Source organism: Lutzomyia longipalpis, chromosome 1 (genome assembly GCF_024334085.1).
Source record: "Lutzomyia longipalpis isolate SR_M1_2022 chromosome 1, ASM2433408v1".
In the NCBI taxonomy this organism is placed as follows: Eukaryota; Metazoa; Arthropoda; class Insecta; order Diptera; family Psychodidae; genus Lutzomyia; species Lutzomyia longipalpis.
In genome coordinates this window covers 13125389-13144887 of record NC_074707.1, presented here as the reverse complement: position 1 = coordinate 13144887, position 19499 = coordinate 13125389, and the positions used below count along the sequence as shown (strand labels likewise).

At 34.6% G+C, this 19499-nt stretch overlaps 1 protein-coding gene across 2 annotated transcripts in view; it reads left to right on the top strand.

Moving 5' to 3' along the window:
• Positions 1–19499, top strand: part of LOC129786332 (PAS domain-containing protein cky-1) — a 57514-nt gene that overhangs the window by 22637 nt on the left and 15378 nt on the right. For both annotated transcript variants that reach the window (XM_055821259.1, XM_055821258.1), the window contains exons 4-7: positions 1720–1781; positions 8074–8163; positions 16108–16326; positions 18289–18473. In XM_055821259.1, the coding sequence (XP_055677234.1) occupies positions 1720–1781; positions 8074–8163; positions 16108–16326; positions 18289–18473 (556 nt within the window). The remainder of the gene's footprint in view (positions 1–1719; positions 1782–8073; positions 8164–16107; positions 16327–18288; positions 18474–19499) is intronic.

Genomic DNA, 19499 nt, shown 5'->3' with positions numbered 1-19499 from the left:
TACTATGTACAATACATATCCAATCAATGGAGAACCTTTTAATTTCTTCATTAGTCTTATGCAATTGTAAAATGTATCACCGTGGAATCTCTATCTCTCCCTCCTGAGAGAGGAACTGGACCCACAAGATGAATGATGGCTACATGATAAATGGGATTTTTGTTACTAAACACCCACTAAACTGTTTGCGCATTAAGCGTGAGAAACAATTATATAATGAATGAACAGCGCGTTTACGACAAGCCCTCTGCTCTCTTGTGAGATTCGTATGGCACCACAATATATGTTGGATAAATGTAGGTATAGATATGGTCTGAATGGCGGACAAATGGAGAAATTAAATGTACATAAGATGGTTACCTACTAAAAGCACACACATCATCCGCGATAGCGTCCCCATTTGGCTTTTTCAGATCAATATAGGAGGATATGGTACATAAGTTTTTGTGATGTTGGATGAAATTATGGGCCCCACCCTTTCATACATTTTGATCAACGAGATTAACTACCATCTCGTCGTAATTGGGAATGGTGTATTGCCCTTTCAAAATAAGGAAGTTGTCAATAATTAAATTTTATTGTGCGAATATAGTTTCAAAGGAAGAAATATTTAACAATTTTCCCGCTCAATGCTAACTTTTGACAATGGATACAGCATATTGCACAAAATGTTTTATGATAGGAAATCTTCTTGAGTTTAAACTGAACGCGGCAGCGGCAGACGTTGCCTTGAAATTTGTGTCTAAAATGAAATAATAGCGAAACTATCTATTCACTCATTTATTTTTCACATTTACTTTTGTAATTAAAATAAATTTATAGATATTTAAGACAAAAAAATTCATTTATTGAATTACAAACATTTCCAGACACACGGACGAAATTGAAAAGGCAAACAATTAAATCTTACTTGATCATTAGGCATGTATTGTTAATTAAATCAAATGTCAGAGAATCGATAGACAAAAGTGCCATGTCGCGTATATGAAGCTTTATAAATATAGTTAAAAAGCAAGGAAGAGACAAAGTTATTTAGAGACACTCATCAACATTGTTTATTTGAACAATTCTCCGCGTGTGATGTTTTGGGCTCTGTGTGTGAAAATTTTGATAATGAGCTTGCATATTATATTTAAATGTCTATCCAGGCAATTTTTGGTCCACAGATAGACGCATCTTATTTAACCTGAGGCGCCACATACATTTTCAAACATTTACCTTTGTAATGTTATACTCTTTTTTGGTACTTATTGGGGAGAAAAATATCACACGGCTCTATTTGTGCCGAACAATGAATATTAGAACTGGAGCCCGCAAGAAGAAAGATGTGAGACACTTAATCACATGAGACATTTATTCAACAGGAAGTCAATGCTCACGGAATCATTGCTCTCCCCGTAAAAAAAATGACTTGGATAAACAGCTGAATGGTGACGAAGATGCTACACAAAGATGTGTGAATCACAAAATTACTCCCAAATCTGAATTTTTACTTATATATTTTTCGATTTTTTTTTGGAGAAATCGTTTTTTTTTACTTTCCTAATCCCAAATTCTAATGTCAATCAGCATCTTTAAATACTAACAGTTAGCACTTTGGGACGACTTCTTTTCCTTTTCTATTGTACTGATGTTTAGTGTTAAAATATCATGATAATGGAAATTTTATATTTTCTTGAAAAAGGAATGTAATATAATAATTTTCCCTTTCTTTTGCAGTGTTCAAGAGACACGATATTTCACATCATCAAGCTCCAACGCCAAATATAGGATTTTCTAAGGTAAGAGGAATTTCCTTTACATATAAATTTCACTTAAAAAGCCATCCTTCTTTTAACTTCTATCATTTCTTGTTGAAATACATTTTAAAGTGAATGAAGAACGACTTTGATAAATCCTTAGATTTCTTCTTAATAAGCCCACCCGCATTAGCATAGTAATTTGTTAATACCACAAAATTAGTATTACATAAAAATTCATAATGAACATAACTGTATGTACGTAATGACATTCGATTGGGATATGTCTTCAAAATTGCTCTATCCCAGCTAATAAACTTAAAATCAATTTACTCAATACGGAGGAAGGAAAGAACATTTTCATCGATGGTATTGACTGCGGTTGATGGAATGTATACATATCTCATATTTTACATAACCAATGTGTATATAATTTTCAATAATAATTTCGTCTGTTTGATATTCAGAATATATTGATTTTTCTCATTTTCTAACCACAAATTCATGTGATTTTCAACCAAAATTAATCATCCAATATGGTTCAGAAAAGTAGGTTAGAGTGCGAAAGGTAGAAAGAGATGATTTTTTTTCGCTTCTATTTGGTTATGCGGGAGGGCCGTGTATACGCAAAGAGGGGACTATAGCGTACAGAGGAAGCTTGTTGGGGTTTTCGCTAAAGTCCATATACTCCATGTGTGTTTGCCACCACACGATTGCCTCCTCGTGAGGTATCTCTGTATGTGGAGTATAAAGGCTGGTGGAAGAAGTGATGCTGTATTATATACCATACGCTATAAGGTCAAGATTTGATCCAACTGAGAGTGGCGCGCGCATAAGATAAAGCTGAGTTCTCACGAACTGGCGTATGCAAGCCACGTCTTCGCATATATCATCGGCGGTGATCTCGGTGTGATAATTTGTTTAATATTTTGAGTGTGCGTAATGTATGTAGACAAAGTTATCAGTGGTATAAAACACTGCACTTCCTTGGAAGTTATGTGGTGTTGTTTATGCGTTTCGCAGCATCCCAACTAGTAAACTCCAGAATTTATCGCGAACTAGAAATACTCTCAACTTGCATCCGTTGCTGCACATCTCTATATGTGCACTCATTGGGTAGTGATTTTGCGAAAACGGCTGTGAAACAACATTTTATGCAGCTTCCAATTAATTCTATGCTCTCTTTAACCCACACATCTTTAGCATTTCTTTTTCTGCGTGAGAAATCAAATTCTCTGTGCCCTCATGAGAAATTTCATCTGCAAATTGTCATATTTCACATTGTTGCAACATTTTATTCATCTCTCGTTTGCCAAATGTCGTACTATTTATTTTTATTGCTTTATCTTAAATATTGTATAAAAACATTGCCATTTCTTACCTCTCACATCTACGGAGACCATTTCGAGAGAATATAATAGTAAAATTGATCGCGATCAGCTTACGATATATTTTGTTAAAGGGGGTCTTAGTCATCGAATCACTTTGCCATGGCTTCCATATTTCAATTTCGCAATGCGCAAAATCACCCACATATATGATATACTATGTGTATATAATTTTGATTTCTCAGTGATATATTGTAACACTTTTTTCGTCTCATACCAAATGTTATATAGCAATTTCTACACCATCGGATAGTTTTTGTGGCCACAAGAGCTTCTGAGAGAGTTTAGCTAGACCCTTTTGAACTCAATTAAGTAAGGCGATCTGTTTGATTTCCAACACCAATTTGGTTAAAGAATATACCACAAAAATTCAATAAATTTTAACTTATTATGATGCAATCAATTAGGAAATACCTGAAATATACCAATATATACCAACAAAATCTTAACGAATGGCTGTGTGATCACATAATTTTATGTTTATGTAAAATGTTGTCAAATGCAGGTCCCTCAAAATCCTTAATTTCTAAAATTTCACCGGGAAAAATTGAAAGAAAATTTTATAAAGAAAAATATTATGTGTTGAGCAGGTTAACATTCATTGTACAGCAAAGGGAGGTCGTGGGTTTTACCACAAATACATTTTTGGGAATACATAGAGTTTATTGTTCTCCACTAGCATTTCCTTTTATAAACCCTGAAGGTTTCTCATATAGCTATTTTAATGGAGCTGTTGATTATGATTAGAAAATGAAGTTAGCCAAATTTGGATGCCAATTAGTAGTTTTTTGGAAAAATTCTTAATTAATTCTTTCCTTACTTATGCACTCATTCGATGACAATCTGACTTTCAAGCTGAAAAGCATTGCCTCGAGGTGACGTGCACTTTGCTGTATGTATGCGAGAATTTACCAGAGAGGGAGGGTGAAATTAATATAATATTGTTCAATGTTGCGATGCGAAGCGACAAAAAGCATGTATCGGAGCCGCCATAAAAACACTTTTTACTCAAATTATACTGCATATAACGTAACACATGTACATATGGAAGAATGTTCCAAAGTGATGTTAGATGCTCTGACTAAAAGAGTTCACCGGCACTTTTCCATTGAGCAAAATATAGGCGTTCGAGTTTTGTGAGGCTAATATTACAAGCAATAAATAATGGTTGACTTCAAACAAGAAACATTATGATTTATCATTTCAAAATCTAATGTCTGCGCTTTATGTGCTAAAAATGAATATATCTATATAGAGGCAAAAATATAAAGTACTGAACCTCGATCCTTTTATGGATGCTCTTGTAGGTTTTAAAGGCCACTCTTTTCACTTATGAAGTGTCCGTTCATACACTCGTCGAACTTTTCGTTAAAGATTTTTCTTCACCTCTTCTCAATAGGTTAGAGACCATGATTTTTTTCTTCATATATCCATGCATTACTTATGCTTTTTATTGATGTAAAGTACACATATATTTATTTATTAATGTGTTCCAAAAGGTATACATTTGCGGTTTAGTATTTTGGATGCAATCATATGTAAAAAAAAAGTCAAAGGATTGCTCTGAAGGTTGCATTAATTTTATATTTTAAGAATCAATAAGCATTTTTATTCTGTCCAGAGTGAACAACTCTATTACCGGTGATTGAAAACAGATTGAACTATATTCGTGACTGAGAGTGAGTATGGCGAAGGAAGAGTGTATGTATATAGCAAACATCCAAATAGTCTCGTGTTGTCTGGCTTTTGCCAGTGAGTTTGACCCAGTTTCCACGCTTTTAAAGAGAGGAGATCTCATTCGATGTTGTCTTGGAGCCATCGAAGGCGAATTAGCTCCACTCTGTCGTTTGGGTTGCTTCTATTCCTATTGTTATACCCAATACAGTTCAAATACATCATGCAATTTTCTTCTTTTTCTTCCATACCTTCCTTTTTCTCGCTTGGCAAAATGCACCGCAACAGACACTTCCTTTACTCCCATCGGATATGCGAATTCACATCTCTTTGGGCTTTCAGAATGAATCTATACCTACTACTTTGTAAGCCCTGGTATATGTAAATTTATTTATCACATAGGAGAAACGGACAAAAATAGAGCTCGATAGGTTCTTATTCACCTAAGAGGTGCACAGCTTTAGTTCGATAAACACTGCACGCATAGTTAATTGGACAATTTAACAATCAAAGTATACCAAGGGAGAAGAATTAAGCATTTTGCGTATATATATAGGAGTATCGAAGAGGCCACAATGGAAAAGATTTTCCCTTTTCAATTGCGTCTCTAAGCTTTAATTCTTCTCCGCAAATTCGTCTCAAGACACATACAATGTCCATCAGGATGGTTACAATGATAGTTTTAATGTAATTTCACTCAATGCAATTAGAGGTTTTGAGACAATGAGGGTCCAATTATGCATAGAGCAAAAGGAATCTTCTGCTGAGCTCGATTGCAATGTGAAATTAAAAAAAAAACTTCATCCACCCAATTGAATGATCACTGTGCACGCAATGAAGATTTATTCAACTTGAAGTGATTTTTCCTTTCAATTTTTCTTCGTTTACATCTTCGGGTTCGTTGCTTGTAATGTTAATTTCTTTAATATTGATCTTCTTAAAATATCCTTTTAGTCAGAGAAAAGTGTCATACAAATTTTACACCATTAAACTATGACTTCGACGACTACTCAAATGAATGTTAATTTACTTGGCAAACGGCAAATTTAATGAAAATCAATTTATGCTACACCTTATAATATACTGTTAACAAGATTTTAATTAGTAACCTAGTTAGTAACGCAATAGGAGAAATTTTGGATAGAAATTAGGTTCCTGAAAGTAATAATTGAACAACAAAAAAAACTTCTCCTTGCGTAATTTATATTTTACAATATTATTCTTAATAGAAAATACAAAAGATTTCAATGCTTATAAAGCGACGAACCTGACAAAATAGCATGGAGGATTTTTTATACTTTGTATTTATGTTATACCTACCTATGTATATATATCAAATTTAGAAAAAGAAAGAAAAATTAAATAAGCAGTATCTTCCAAATATGTACATGGCTTAAGCTTTGGTATAATTTCATAGCTCAGCGGTTGGCAGAGAGGGAATTATCAGTAAGCTTTCTTGAGCACATTGCTTTTTGTGATGCCGTTTAATATTAATAGTTTATGGGCATGATGCATTCGGAGAGTGTTTTGCGATTATGGTTGTTTTGAGAAGCGAACCTCTTCAGCTCCAAATGTTGCATGATATGTGGCACTTAACCTAAAACATGCCAGAATTTTATACTGAATACCGATAAGACTAGTAGTTTTTTTTCGTGTGTGTCTTAACTCGTAGCTGAGCCCCATAAGAAACTGAATAGCATCTTTCACACCGTTTTCCATGTGTTGGGGATTTTTTTATTTGAGTTATTTCTGCGATGCCGCCTTGACGAGAATTATTTTGCGATGTGGCAAAAAAGCACAAAATAAGATGGTTTAGTTCGGGAAGAGTGTATGGAGGAGTACACAAACAAAATGAATTAATGCAGAATAATTGCACACAATTAGGGTTTCAGTAATCAGTCACAGAGGCATGTAAATCATCGCGGAACCTTGAATGTTCCCACAACAATTTCAATCACCAGAGAAGTTTTCTTTCTTTTTTCCACGGGGAGATAATTGGAGCTTAGTTGCGATAAGGGATCAATTTAATTGATGATGGGGTGAATGGAATTTATGGGAGAGAGGAGAAAAATATTTTATTTTAACCCTGTGTATCGATCATATCCATCCAATGAAATCAAAGTGATAACTTTTCCACTTGAACGAGAGTTTTATCTTTCTTCCCTTTTTCCTGCTGCGGTAAACACAAAATTGCTTGGTACATTGGATTCTTGGTGAGGTAATAGTCATAATTCATGATTATACTCGTCTTACACTTTGTAATATTTGTGTTATGAACCGTATATATGTAGAAAGTATATTTTCAAGTTGAAGTCTCCTTTTATGATTGTCGATCCGCGAGGGCCCTGGAAGTGAAGCGATCGCCACGCGAAATATATGGATTAGTGTTTTGTGCCAATATATCACGCACAAATTAACAACATAAATCAAATGTCTGTGTATATATTTATATTTTAACACAAAAAAAGAGAGAAAATTGTGCATATGTGGTTGCTGTTATTACAGCGTTCCCTTCGCAATTTTATATTTATTTATTTACTCTTGTACCATGATTGGAGCGCATTTAATGTTCTCCCAATTATACCATAAAATACATCAATTCCACATGTTCGCCCTGCCCAAGACCACGTCACACCGACAGACAGATAGACGCACGAATGCTAAAGATTGGACATCTGGAGCGCGTCACTAAGTCAATTATAGGTCAAATGATGTATGTGGAAATATTTATATTTTATGCTCTCTGTGGTGCATACGAAGAAAGGCGAATTGAAATTGAGATGATACCTGACCGCAGGGCGGATGACGATGTGACGACTCCGACACCGGACTTTAATTTTATTTCCAAATTACATCCCACAAGGTGGATATATATTTTTGCTCACACCAAATGACATTTTCTCACGTCCATTGTGTCCATCATTCAGCCAAAATACACCACGGTGTTCTCTCGGAGCATTTGTATGAGAGTAAGAGGCGCAATCTTCTGAAGAATTTACACCGATATATTGGGCATGTTTTGTCTGACTTACATAGTTTGCACTATATGTTATATATACACAAAATGCTATCATACATACATCTCTAAAAAGTCAGGCAAGCGTTATACGCTAATCCAATCATGAGATTTGACGAATTGAAAACTTTTTTTTGTATATGGCTTCTGGTGGCCGCCTGTTAATGCACTAAAAGAGTTCGTGTGAAAATATTTTCACCCATGCCTCATGGAAGCTTTGCAATGTGGCTCACAACTTTTCTTTTTTTCCTTCCAGGCTTTATCTGGCTTTTTAATGATGTTAACACAAAATGGTAAATTGCTGTACATATCTGACAATGCTGCGGAATATTTAGGACATTCCATGGTAAGTTTTTCTTGTTCTTTTACATAACAGTTTGCAAAATTAGATAAGAATTAGTGTAAGCGTCTATTTCGTGAATTTCCTTGAGAAAGTAGGAAGTTTTCTTAGTAGGGAAATTCCTATAATAATAATTTGCTAAGGAATCTTATCTTGAACCTACGATTAAACATAATTTCAAGGAGCTAAATTAGCTCAAAAAAATACTGAGAATCCTTAAATAGCTTTAAATGAAGCCTTAAATTAAAGAAAAAATCTTGTATGATAACATTTACGCACTTTCCACGGCAAATTCCACGAGCATTGTGGCATTGAGCCCGTGACATGTATATTTTGAAGGAATCCCACATTGTATCATCCCCTGGGACAATTATCTTCTTGCGGTGGAAACAAATGAGGGATAAATCTAATAAAAGACCGCGCATGAGACCACATACGGTTCCGTGGAGAAGATGCGAAAAAGAGTTGAATGAATTGCGAGGTATAACCATGATGGACGCAAAGGAGATATTAATATGCAAATTGATCAACACCTGGGAGATATTTTGTGATATGAATATGGGCTTTACGCACGCGGTGCGCGGAAATGGTATGAGGAGTTGGGGATCACACAATGTGTAAAAAGGGAATGGAGTAAATTTAAACGTATATGCTCGCACCAAGATCCGCGTACGCGATGGTGCCTTGTGCGAAAGTCAGGGTGAGGCAGATCCATTTAACATTTTAGCACTTTATTGCACAGCAAGACACTGGACAGAGATGGACACAGATATGTCATGCAGACAGATACTTTGGATATGGTGTTAAAAGACTGATCCCATATGGGAATATAAACGCACACCTTTTGGAACAATGATGTGCCATATACAATGCATCTGTTGGACGAGGAGTGCTGTATTAACAAGTATGTCTAACCACATTAGGGCCCCTTGCGGGAGAGATGTTAAAAAATGTGTTACCTCTCTGCCGGACACTCGTTAGTATCTCGCTGCGATGATACATTATTTATTTAATTCAGCCGCGTATTGATAATGGTAGCAATTATATGGCTGCAAGAGCATAATCTCTCTCTTTTCTTTTCTTTTTTTTTCTTTTTTGCACCCATCTCAAATTGCTGGCAACATGCTTACAAGTGATACTTTTTTTTTTTAGTAATTCCCATAAAGCTCAGTTGTGTATTGCGCTTGGCCTGATGGTCAATTACACGGTTCTGATGGTGGAGCATATTAGAATTGTTAAACTGCTGAACACTTTATTCACTCATGCAATATGAAATGTGACTGTGCTGCCGAATGTTCACCAGAGATTTATGGCTACAGCACGTCCCATAAATAAATAGTGAGTAACCAATAAGTTGCCCATATAGTCCAAGGGTACGCTTGCAGAGAGCAGCAACATATACCTAGTAAATGCGGTGCCATACAAAACAGTAGTATATTTGACAATATGCTGCTTATCCAATTAATCCAACCTGAGATGCCACAGCAAATTCATACATTGTCGCGTCTCATAAAAGCGCCTTCGTATTTTTTTTTTCGTGCTGATGTTCTTTTTCTGATAACACCCCAATCGCGCATAATTCAAACATTCTGCAAATAAATCGCATGACAATCATGAGCAAAATTAGCCTAATGTCTCACCACTTTATGCTAATGCGGGTGTGTCCTTGGCTAAAAGCTCACTTTATCAATATCACCAATCGATAAAGTGATTTATTTATGGGATAATATTTCATGTGGAATTACCTTTTTGCATAAAATCAATTGTTCACCACATTATTATTTATTAGCATTAAATGAATTAAGTGCATTTATAACTTGCAAAGCAGATACTCGCATACGTAGAAAGCAAAAATTTGTTAGGATACTAAATAATGTTGCGTGTTGAAAAATGATTTTTAAATGGTCGTAAATTGTATTCACGGTTATGGATCAATCTCTTTTTCTCTTATACATTTTGGTGTGTAGATGGTGTGTGTGTATATAGCCTGAAACCCGCGCGCAAAGCTAATGATGAAAGGGGGTTTGGAAGTCCATTAATTAAATGCATATTTCATACATATATCTATTTTTTATAGACTAGTAGTATTTGTATGTTATATAAGATTCATTATTGGGCTCAATTTATCTCACAGAAGTCATCAGCCGACGAAAATCCGAGGCTACCCGCCTCCTGTCAGTCTTTCTCGCCCAAGTTTCAGCTAACAAATTTAATACATCATATCAACACACAAGATTACTTTCCTATTTGTACTTTATCATAGAGGATAGTAGGTATAGAGCAGCTAAAAGATTACGCACTGAGAATGCTTTTACATCTCGCACATTTCACCAATTTTTATTAATGTTCTGGGTGTATCATAAGCAAAAGTGTAACGCTCACGAATCAATTAGCGAGAAAATTTTTGATGCGCAACCTCTAAAAGAATTTTCCCAAACGTTGGTATTTCCGTTTGTGAAGAATGAATGTTCTCCGCAACAACAGAGATCAAGCACTATATAGGTATATGTAGTATAAATTATATTCTGAGACATTTTTATCAACTATAATACTTTAAGTGATTTTTGTGTCTAAAAATAATATACCCCTCCTTTTGCGGAGTTGACATTGAAAGATAGTTTATATATCCAAGAAAAAAAAGCTTCTGCTAAAACTTTTTTTTGTAGTTGGTGTGGTGAGATGAGAAAAGAAAAAAAAACAATATTGCTTATTAAGCGGTGCCTCTCTTTAATTTATCATTTTCTCAGTGTCTTGGACAAAAAGCAGTAGAGATGTATTTCACAACGTATTAATGCCTTACACTCCTCAAATTTTTCATATTTATTTTCACCCGGGGCCACATTATGTACAAGATTAAAATAATCGCGTCAATTATTTACATCACTTACTGAATTTGAAGATTAAGATGAAGATTGTATTTTTCTAAAATATATTGCCAGTTGTGCGCACACTAGTTTTATTTTTTTTTGCTCACTCCCCCATCACCTCTAAGATGCTATGGAATTTTTGCATAAACCCATAAGAGATAATTTTCTTTTAAAGTGATGGGACTTCTTGCTAAATTGGCTATGAAAACTCTTGGCACGTCATGTCAATAGACTATTTTGGATGGGTTAAGCTCCATGACAATGGGAAGCAATCCCTCGAAATTCCATTGTTGTTACTCTATCAAAATGTTTTTAGCAAAATGACGACAAAGTGATGGCTAGATAGATATGTTCATCAAGTTTTTGTTTTTAGATTAAAGCTTAAAGAGCTACTCAATAAATTTTGCAACGAAAGCAGAGCTAATGTATGAAATTGTCACAAAGGAGGATTAAAAATTAATTTTCTTTTTTTTTCTAATTCAAAACAGCTTTTTGTTTATTTTTTAGGATTAAAAAATACCTTTTAAATTCATCGAATAAATATTTTTTGCTGTATTTCTTCGCGAGTACTACAAAATATGTATGTGAATAGATATCTCAAGCACGTAACTTGACGATTAGTATGATTACGAGATTGCAAACGTCATCAATCACAATCCACCCACTACTTAGGCAATTACAATCAAACGTATCTTTATTATGACATCAAAGAACTATAATTACATTACTTTCTGCATTGGCTGAAGACCACCCGAAAGGGGGATGGAAACATACTGATCTAATATGATGGAATTTTGACAATTGGTCAGATAAATAGCAATATTCCTCTTTGCACTCTATTAACCGACAGATTATCGCAATGCTCGTGCTCAGCGAGTCTGGCAAATTTTCCACCCAAAAGCCAAACAGAACGAGAAATTATGTGCTCGCAAGGAACGTTGTTATTCCCACCGTTTCCACCGCATCGTCTTGATATGGCCGGTGTAAATATGTAATTACTGCGATGGTGAGAGATCATGTCATGTGTATGCCTTTTCTGAGATACCTCGCATTCATATCATTGTCCGCAATACAATGCGTTCTTCTCTTGTTGAATGTATCCTCCTAATTTTGTGTTCTCACAGGAGTACGTGCGTCTTCTGCTTAACTCATCAACAACGCGAGATGAAGAGGCGAATATATCACCAAAGATTTGTTGGTTATGCAATTCAATAGATCACAAAAAGCATTCCCTTTGACCATCGAAAGAAACCCAAATTTTTCTCCAAGTGTATTCATTTCAATTTTGATTGTCATATCAAAAGAGAGGACTAGATAAATTCTCTTCAATCGATTTGTTCTGAATCACTGCAGGAGACAAAAATATTTTTTATACAAGCAAGACATGAATTGGAACTTTTATTGTGAACTCTCAATAAAAGATTTAAAAGAAAGTGTTTCAATATTTCTTATTTGAAAGAGAAACAATTTTTCAGAGCTAATCACGAAGCTTAATTTTAATTTAGAAATTTGGACAGTTTTTAAAATTATTTTTTGAGATTCTATGCAAAACATAATTTCAATCTACTTTAGATAAAATTGATAACAATTTGGGAATACAAAATATTTTTAAAAACTGGGAATATCCGAGATATTTTGCCAATTACGCGCATATTGCGAATTTTTAATGCAAACACCTCCTAAAGCCTTGCATTGCGTTTCCTTGTTTTTCAGCTGTTTTTATTTTTCAAAACTATTTTCTTTATGAATCACTTGAATAACTTGAATATGACAAACACCAAAAATTTTGTTGATGTGTTTTTACATCTATGTATATATACATACAACACCTATTCAAAATTATATATAAGAGATGATATAAATTGTACAGTTACAACGAAAGATTGAGATGACAATTTGGTCCATTAGAGCAATTAGAGACGCTTAGCGATAGAAAATTTAATATTTTCTGGCTGTAGGCTCATAGATTATGGCACAAAATATTGCTTGGAATTTTCAATGGATTAAGAAAACATTTTAGGAATATTTTGGCACTATATTAATTCTATTAGCATATTAGATATACTCATAATTTGAATTCTCTTTTTGTTCCCCATGGGAGACCTACACGCAGTTAAAATGTGAGTTTGAAGAAGAAAAGAAATTATCTAAATTTCTCTTTGCTAATGGGCGCAATTTTTATTATTATTAACATGAGGTGTGTGAGTGGATGAATGAATTGGGGCATGGAATTGAGATGCCTAAAATCTTCGATGGTTTTTTAAATTTTTTTTTAGATTTGTGGTTTACTTTAAAATTATCATTAAAAGTTTTAAAATTTCATTTCTAACTTAAATCCTAAATTGCAATGGAGACGCCGGGTAGAACTAGGCGTCTCCATCTCAGTATGTAAAAAATTTTAGGATCAAGTTCAACTTGGGGAGTTTTTTTTTAGATATAAGCTTTAGAGAAAGTTCTCACAAGCTTAAGAGCTTTAAAAATATATTAAGTATAGATTTTGTAAACTGTCTATAAGCACTCCATTGATAAACTCAACACTCCCATTTAGGTGAGTTTGTTTATCGTGACACAAAGGACTCACCTAATGTATTTACATTGTGAGATTTTCTATCTAATTCACTCCTCTATAGTACAGGTCGAGGTCAATTTGTTGACAAGGTTCAATGTAAAAGTCTACGTTTAATTACAATCACTGGACGAGACCACCCAATATATCGCCAGAGACTCAGAGAGTGTTTTGCAGAAAATTGTTAGAGACTTCTAAATGCTTCATGGGTTCTTTTGCACGCGTGATTCATTGAGCATTTACGAGGAGTGTGAAATGGTCACTGTTTGGTTTGGAGCTGTGTGTGGAGCACATGAGAGTGGGAAACTAGGTGCCAGGAAAATTAATTGCCTCAGAAAGTGGTGTGGTGGAACGTGTAAACGGACTTTTAAGTTCAATTATTGTTCTTTTTTCCAAAGTGACACAGTCCTATAAGACAACACACTTCTTCATGTACACAAAACATTTGTCAGTGTCATGTTTCACTCAATTGCACTAAAAGCTACCCACTCACAAAATATGATTTTACCAATAAATCTCTCATTTCCAGTTGTATTTACATTTCATTTTATCAATTTAATGTGTCGTTCCATGCCAAAATATAGCTTTGGGCTACACCATCATTTTCCACACATAATTATAAATCACCACTGACTGTGCATTTTAATTTCTTCATGTCCTTCTGAAAGCACATTAGAAGATTGGGATCTTGTGCGCTTCAACAAAATGCACATCACATGTGGATCTATCTTTGCGAAATCAAATAAAAATCATCAATACAGCTAACATTTGAAGATTTATAAAACCTTGGGTGACATACAATAAAATATATCGAGGGCTGCATTGTAAAACCGGCTAAGTCGGTTCGGAGCTCACACCGACTTAGCCGGTTTTACAATGCAGCCCTCGATATTGTTTGGTTCCAAACAAAAAAAATATGTACACTGCAAACAAACTCTGCCAGTACTACCTATGTAGTATATATATTTAATAGATATCAAAATTATGTTGTGGAGATATATCAAAAAAATTTCTTCACTGACAAAAGTTGGTATTTATGTAGATTTATACACATTGACAATCAAGTTTATAAAATTGCATACATTGCCACTTGAGTATTGAGAGTGTTCAACAATGTGATTAGATTTTATTATCTGATTTACCTAGTTTTGCTACTTTATGATCTGTGGCTCATCGTAAGGAATTTCCTACGCTATGGTGGCGTTGTAAAATATCTTATGTTGACGTGGTTGGGCAAGAACAATGAGCAAATGGGCATCATGGTATTTGACTCACAGAGGCGCTAACATTAGCCCATAAATGGCAAATGCAATGTGTATAAGGAGAGAACAATGTCACTGTAACACCGTGTATAGGATACCATTTAGAAGATATTATTTGTATTGTCGAGAGATTGCAGGATGGACAATGAATGAGGGGAATCGATGTTAAAATATTGGGTAGGCTACACTCGGAATAATTCGAATGGTTTTGTGCGTTTAAATTTAAACCAGTCTAAAGGTTTTTTTATGTACGCAATGGATGCATAAATTCCCATAAAATTGAACATTAAAATAAGTAAACTAGCAATGCGGTTATGAACTATGATTTCTTTTAGTTGAAAGTTAAATCTTTTATTCATTTTCTCGTATTTGGTTAGTCTTCGTAGTTGAAAATTCAATTTTCGATTAGTCCCAAAATGATCTCGTTATGATTCAAATTATTTTGATTTTTATTGAGCAACTTAAAAATAGTCTTATTAGTTATCCCAAGCTCGCAAATCATGTATTGTGCTACACACAAGTGAAATAAAGATGCTTTTTTCTGAGGGTAGAAAAAGACGTAAATTCTTTTCAATGTTGAAATAAACTGCAAAAAGAAACGTTGAAGTAAAATATGTATTTATCGCTCAAGTTGTAAAATTGCACAACACCAAATAATCCCGCGGAGAGACAATGAAGGCACAAATTGATAAAAATGTGCACAAGAAGCTTATGATAGTGGCCCAGAAAGCAGATAGCTTTAGCGACTTGTTTTTGAAGTGCTCACTGCTATATTATACCTATATGTTTACCTTTGAAAACCATGAAGGAGAATGCAGTAAAAAAGGCACTCATGTGGGTTATTTTGTGTCGTTTTTTTATCTCGCACTCTTTTGGGCTCTTTTACCTCCTTATAGCCCAAACACATTATATTCCCAAGAGACTCTGCATAAGTCGCAAAAAAATGAGCGATTTACATAAGGGCATAATAACAGCAACTACACAAAGAAAACTGGGAGGTTATTAGCAAATGGTCAAAGCGATAGCGTCTCTCCTCGTGGTGCGCTACCAGAATCATCATTGTCTTATTGCCGTTGCTCGCCATTCGCGTATTAAACGTTATATGTACACAGGAAATTTTCTCGTGGTTTTTAGTGCGAAAAAAGGGAAAATCCCACTCGGTAATACCGGACGGTGTGGGGAGTTTATAAGGCTAAAATTATAAATCACGTCGAGGGTTCAGCTAAATTTATCTTATGGTACTATTTATTTTCAGGAAGATCTTCTCATTCACGGCGATTCTGTCTATGACATAATCGATAAGCAAGACCATGGATCTATTCAGGCCGAGTTGGGGCGCAGCGTGCCAGCACAGCAGACTGGATCTCATCACCCAGCATCGCCCTCGCATCTCGAGGGTGAGCAACGTATGTTCCTATGTCGTATGAATGTTAGTCGCAATGCTAGGCGCCAAATGCGATTTGGCGATCAAAAGGTTCGTGTAAATCATTTTTATTTTATTCAATTCAACAATCTGTCTTTTAATCTTTCGATCTTACATTGATTTTGTATAACATAACAATGTTGCATTTGGCAATGTTTGCTTTACTTTACGATAAAAGTGCTGTGAAATCATTGCTCGTATTATCTAAATTCGATTGAACAAAGTTGATCTTATTCTAAAAATCCACGATTTATAGCTCTCAAAATTAAGCTTTAAAAAATTATTCTAGATTTAAAGTCTTTTGAAACCCTTCTACCCAAGAATTTTCAAAGGAAGAAAATGATTTAAAAGAAAAAAAAACACATTTTGAGTGTTGTCTGTGTGTTATCAGTATGCATGGCATCCATGGCCAAGTTCACCCGCTATATTTCGACTTCGTCAACGGTGAGAGATACGGTCTTTAAAAATCACTATTACATTTTCTTCAATTATTTCCACTCCCACTTTGACACACACGTGTAGTTTTTTCATTCTCTTTTTTCCCTCCTGATTTTCAGTCTTGATTAGCACTAAGAAGTGCAGCCGATGTAGGTATACACAGTCTACCTTATATTGGGTGAAGAGAAGACAAGAAGGTGAGGGAAGTAAAACGAGCCCAATACAGTCCCTTTATAATCCGCGTTCGCAGTCTCACCAAAGTGAGCTATATTGAGATGAACTAGTAAATAAAATATATAATATACCTATATGTATATGTACCTACCTACCTATACAAACTAAAAGGATCCGTATTGAGAGAGGGAGAGAAAGAATGAAAAAGAAGTCAAGAGAGAATCCAAATTATGCATAATATGAAGGGGGATTTGGCATCCTGATACAGTCGATGAATTTATTTCAATTAGTCAGCTGTTGGCGTCCACACTTGGTTCACATTTCATTAGATTGTTTTAAATTTCATTAAAATATGTGCATATAAACGATTCAAGTGTTCATTATCCAATAATACTCTAGGGCTATATTATACGGATGTATATGAAATGTTCGTCAAATCAGATAAGCACACTAAAGTCACAGTGTCAATAAAGATATATGGCACTCGACGGTGAAATACGGTGAAGCGAATGCAAAATAAATGACTGATTAAATGAAAATAAAACCAAGAGGAGACAACAGCAACGTCGACGGTGATGTCGCGCTCTTACGCTATGCAATTTATTTCACTTCTTTTTACTCGCTTGCACTATTCACCCTTTTTTCTGCCTCGTCAAAGTGATGAGTAAATTACCAATGGTTCTGCCACTTGAGTCTTCTTCGCACACCACAGACACCCCCTCCTATTAAATGCCTACACCTAATTCAATATACATATACGACAAAATATGCTGAGAAAAAAAAAGAATTGCATACACCCCTTTAATTGGTAATGCTAATTGACTGATTTCTTGTTCGAAAGTCTCCCACATAATGAATATTCATTTTCTATCGCACAAAATGTACTCAACACAATCTGCTGTAGTCCCATACGCGGATGATGGTGGAGAATTAAACTTAATGATTACGTCACACTGTATCAAATTCAAAACATAGCATTTTATTGGATATGTAAGCATTAATAATGTCCTTGATGGGTTTGATCGTAAGATAATTGCAGATTGTTCTCTCTTGTTCTATTGAATGCTGACTGCTTAAATATTCGCGAAGATCTGTCTCTCTATTTCTCTAAAATAATATTTCACAATTGACCGTGTACCGTGAGATGCATGTTGCTAACAAAATGTACATGTTTCTATATAATATTTATTTATATGAATGTGCAGAATATAAATCTATAATTTGTTTTTCCACATTGCATGTAATCACTATAAAACATAATTTTTGCCATATAAATACACACAGTTGCTAATAATTAATTTTATGCATACAAAAAAAAATCCCCATGTTGATCATCATTCGATGCAATTCTATGTAATTCTAAAATAATAAAAATTTGTTTTTCTTACACAATTCTTTCAGGTGGTTTTAGTTCAGGGCCATTATTTGTCGTTCCTGCCGCTGTGTAGTCGAAATGAGCCAGTCTTTTTGGCCACATGCACACCCATTGCCATGCCAGAGACCAGAGAATGTGTCGTTCAGGGAGCCACAAATGTCTTCACCACCATCCACTCCATGGACATGAAAATTGTCCTCATAGATAAGAAGTAAGTTGCAATTTTTTTATCATCTTAAGGTGTGTGTGTGTTAGGAGTGTTAAAACAGATGCATTGGCAGTTCTTTAAAATAATATTTAAATTTTCATTTTATATCTGAAAATTTAAAAGTTTTGAATTAGTGGCAAAAATCTAATAAGTTCCTTAAAAAATAAGGAAAACTTTCTTAAATAATTCAGTCAAAGTTCTACTTATGAGATGAGCTTTTAAAAATTAAAGGATTAAAAGGATTTTAAAAATAGGTAATGAAAATTAGAGAAATATTTGGGAAAATTGCAATTTTTCTTTCAAAATTGCACAAAGCAGGATTAACATATTGTCAACCATATATACTAACTTTACTCCATTACGTCACCGTAATATTGTCTTTCACGTTGTTAAAAGCATTTGAATTAATTGATACATCCACGTGATTCAGGTGATCATGCTCACCCAGATTGAATTCTCTCTAAATTTGTAAAATGCAGTGTCACATTGGCGGCTATATTGTGGGTGGTAGCGTCGAGGTTTTTTTTTTCTCTATCCTATTGACAAAAGCCACACAGCCATGTGCAGTGTACACCACAAAGAAACAATTAAGTACGCGGCATAACGTGTGGTAATTTATTTTCCATCGAGTCAAAAGGATGGAAGGAGGAAGAACAGCACCATTGGAAGAAACACCCTTTTGGAGGGTGCGCCACATAAATTATATGTTTGTGTTATACATATCACAAAATGCTCCCGGGCATTATCATAATGTATAATGTCCTCCACGTGAAATTCTTTCAATATTCATACCCTTTTGCGGGGTACACACAACTTAATTTAGTACCTATTGGAATTTGAAATATTTTAGCGCGAGTATAAAGGAGAAAAGAAAAAAATCTCTCACTCTTGGACGTTATTTTGAGGTTTCTTGGCATAGAAGAGATATATTATATCTGTGGGCTGTGATCATTTCGGAGGATCTTGTGGTGTTTTTTTTTTGTCTATATGAGCAATAGAGATATTACAAATTGAATATATCAATGTGCT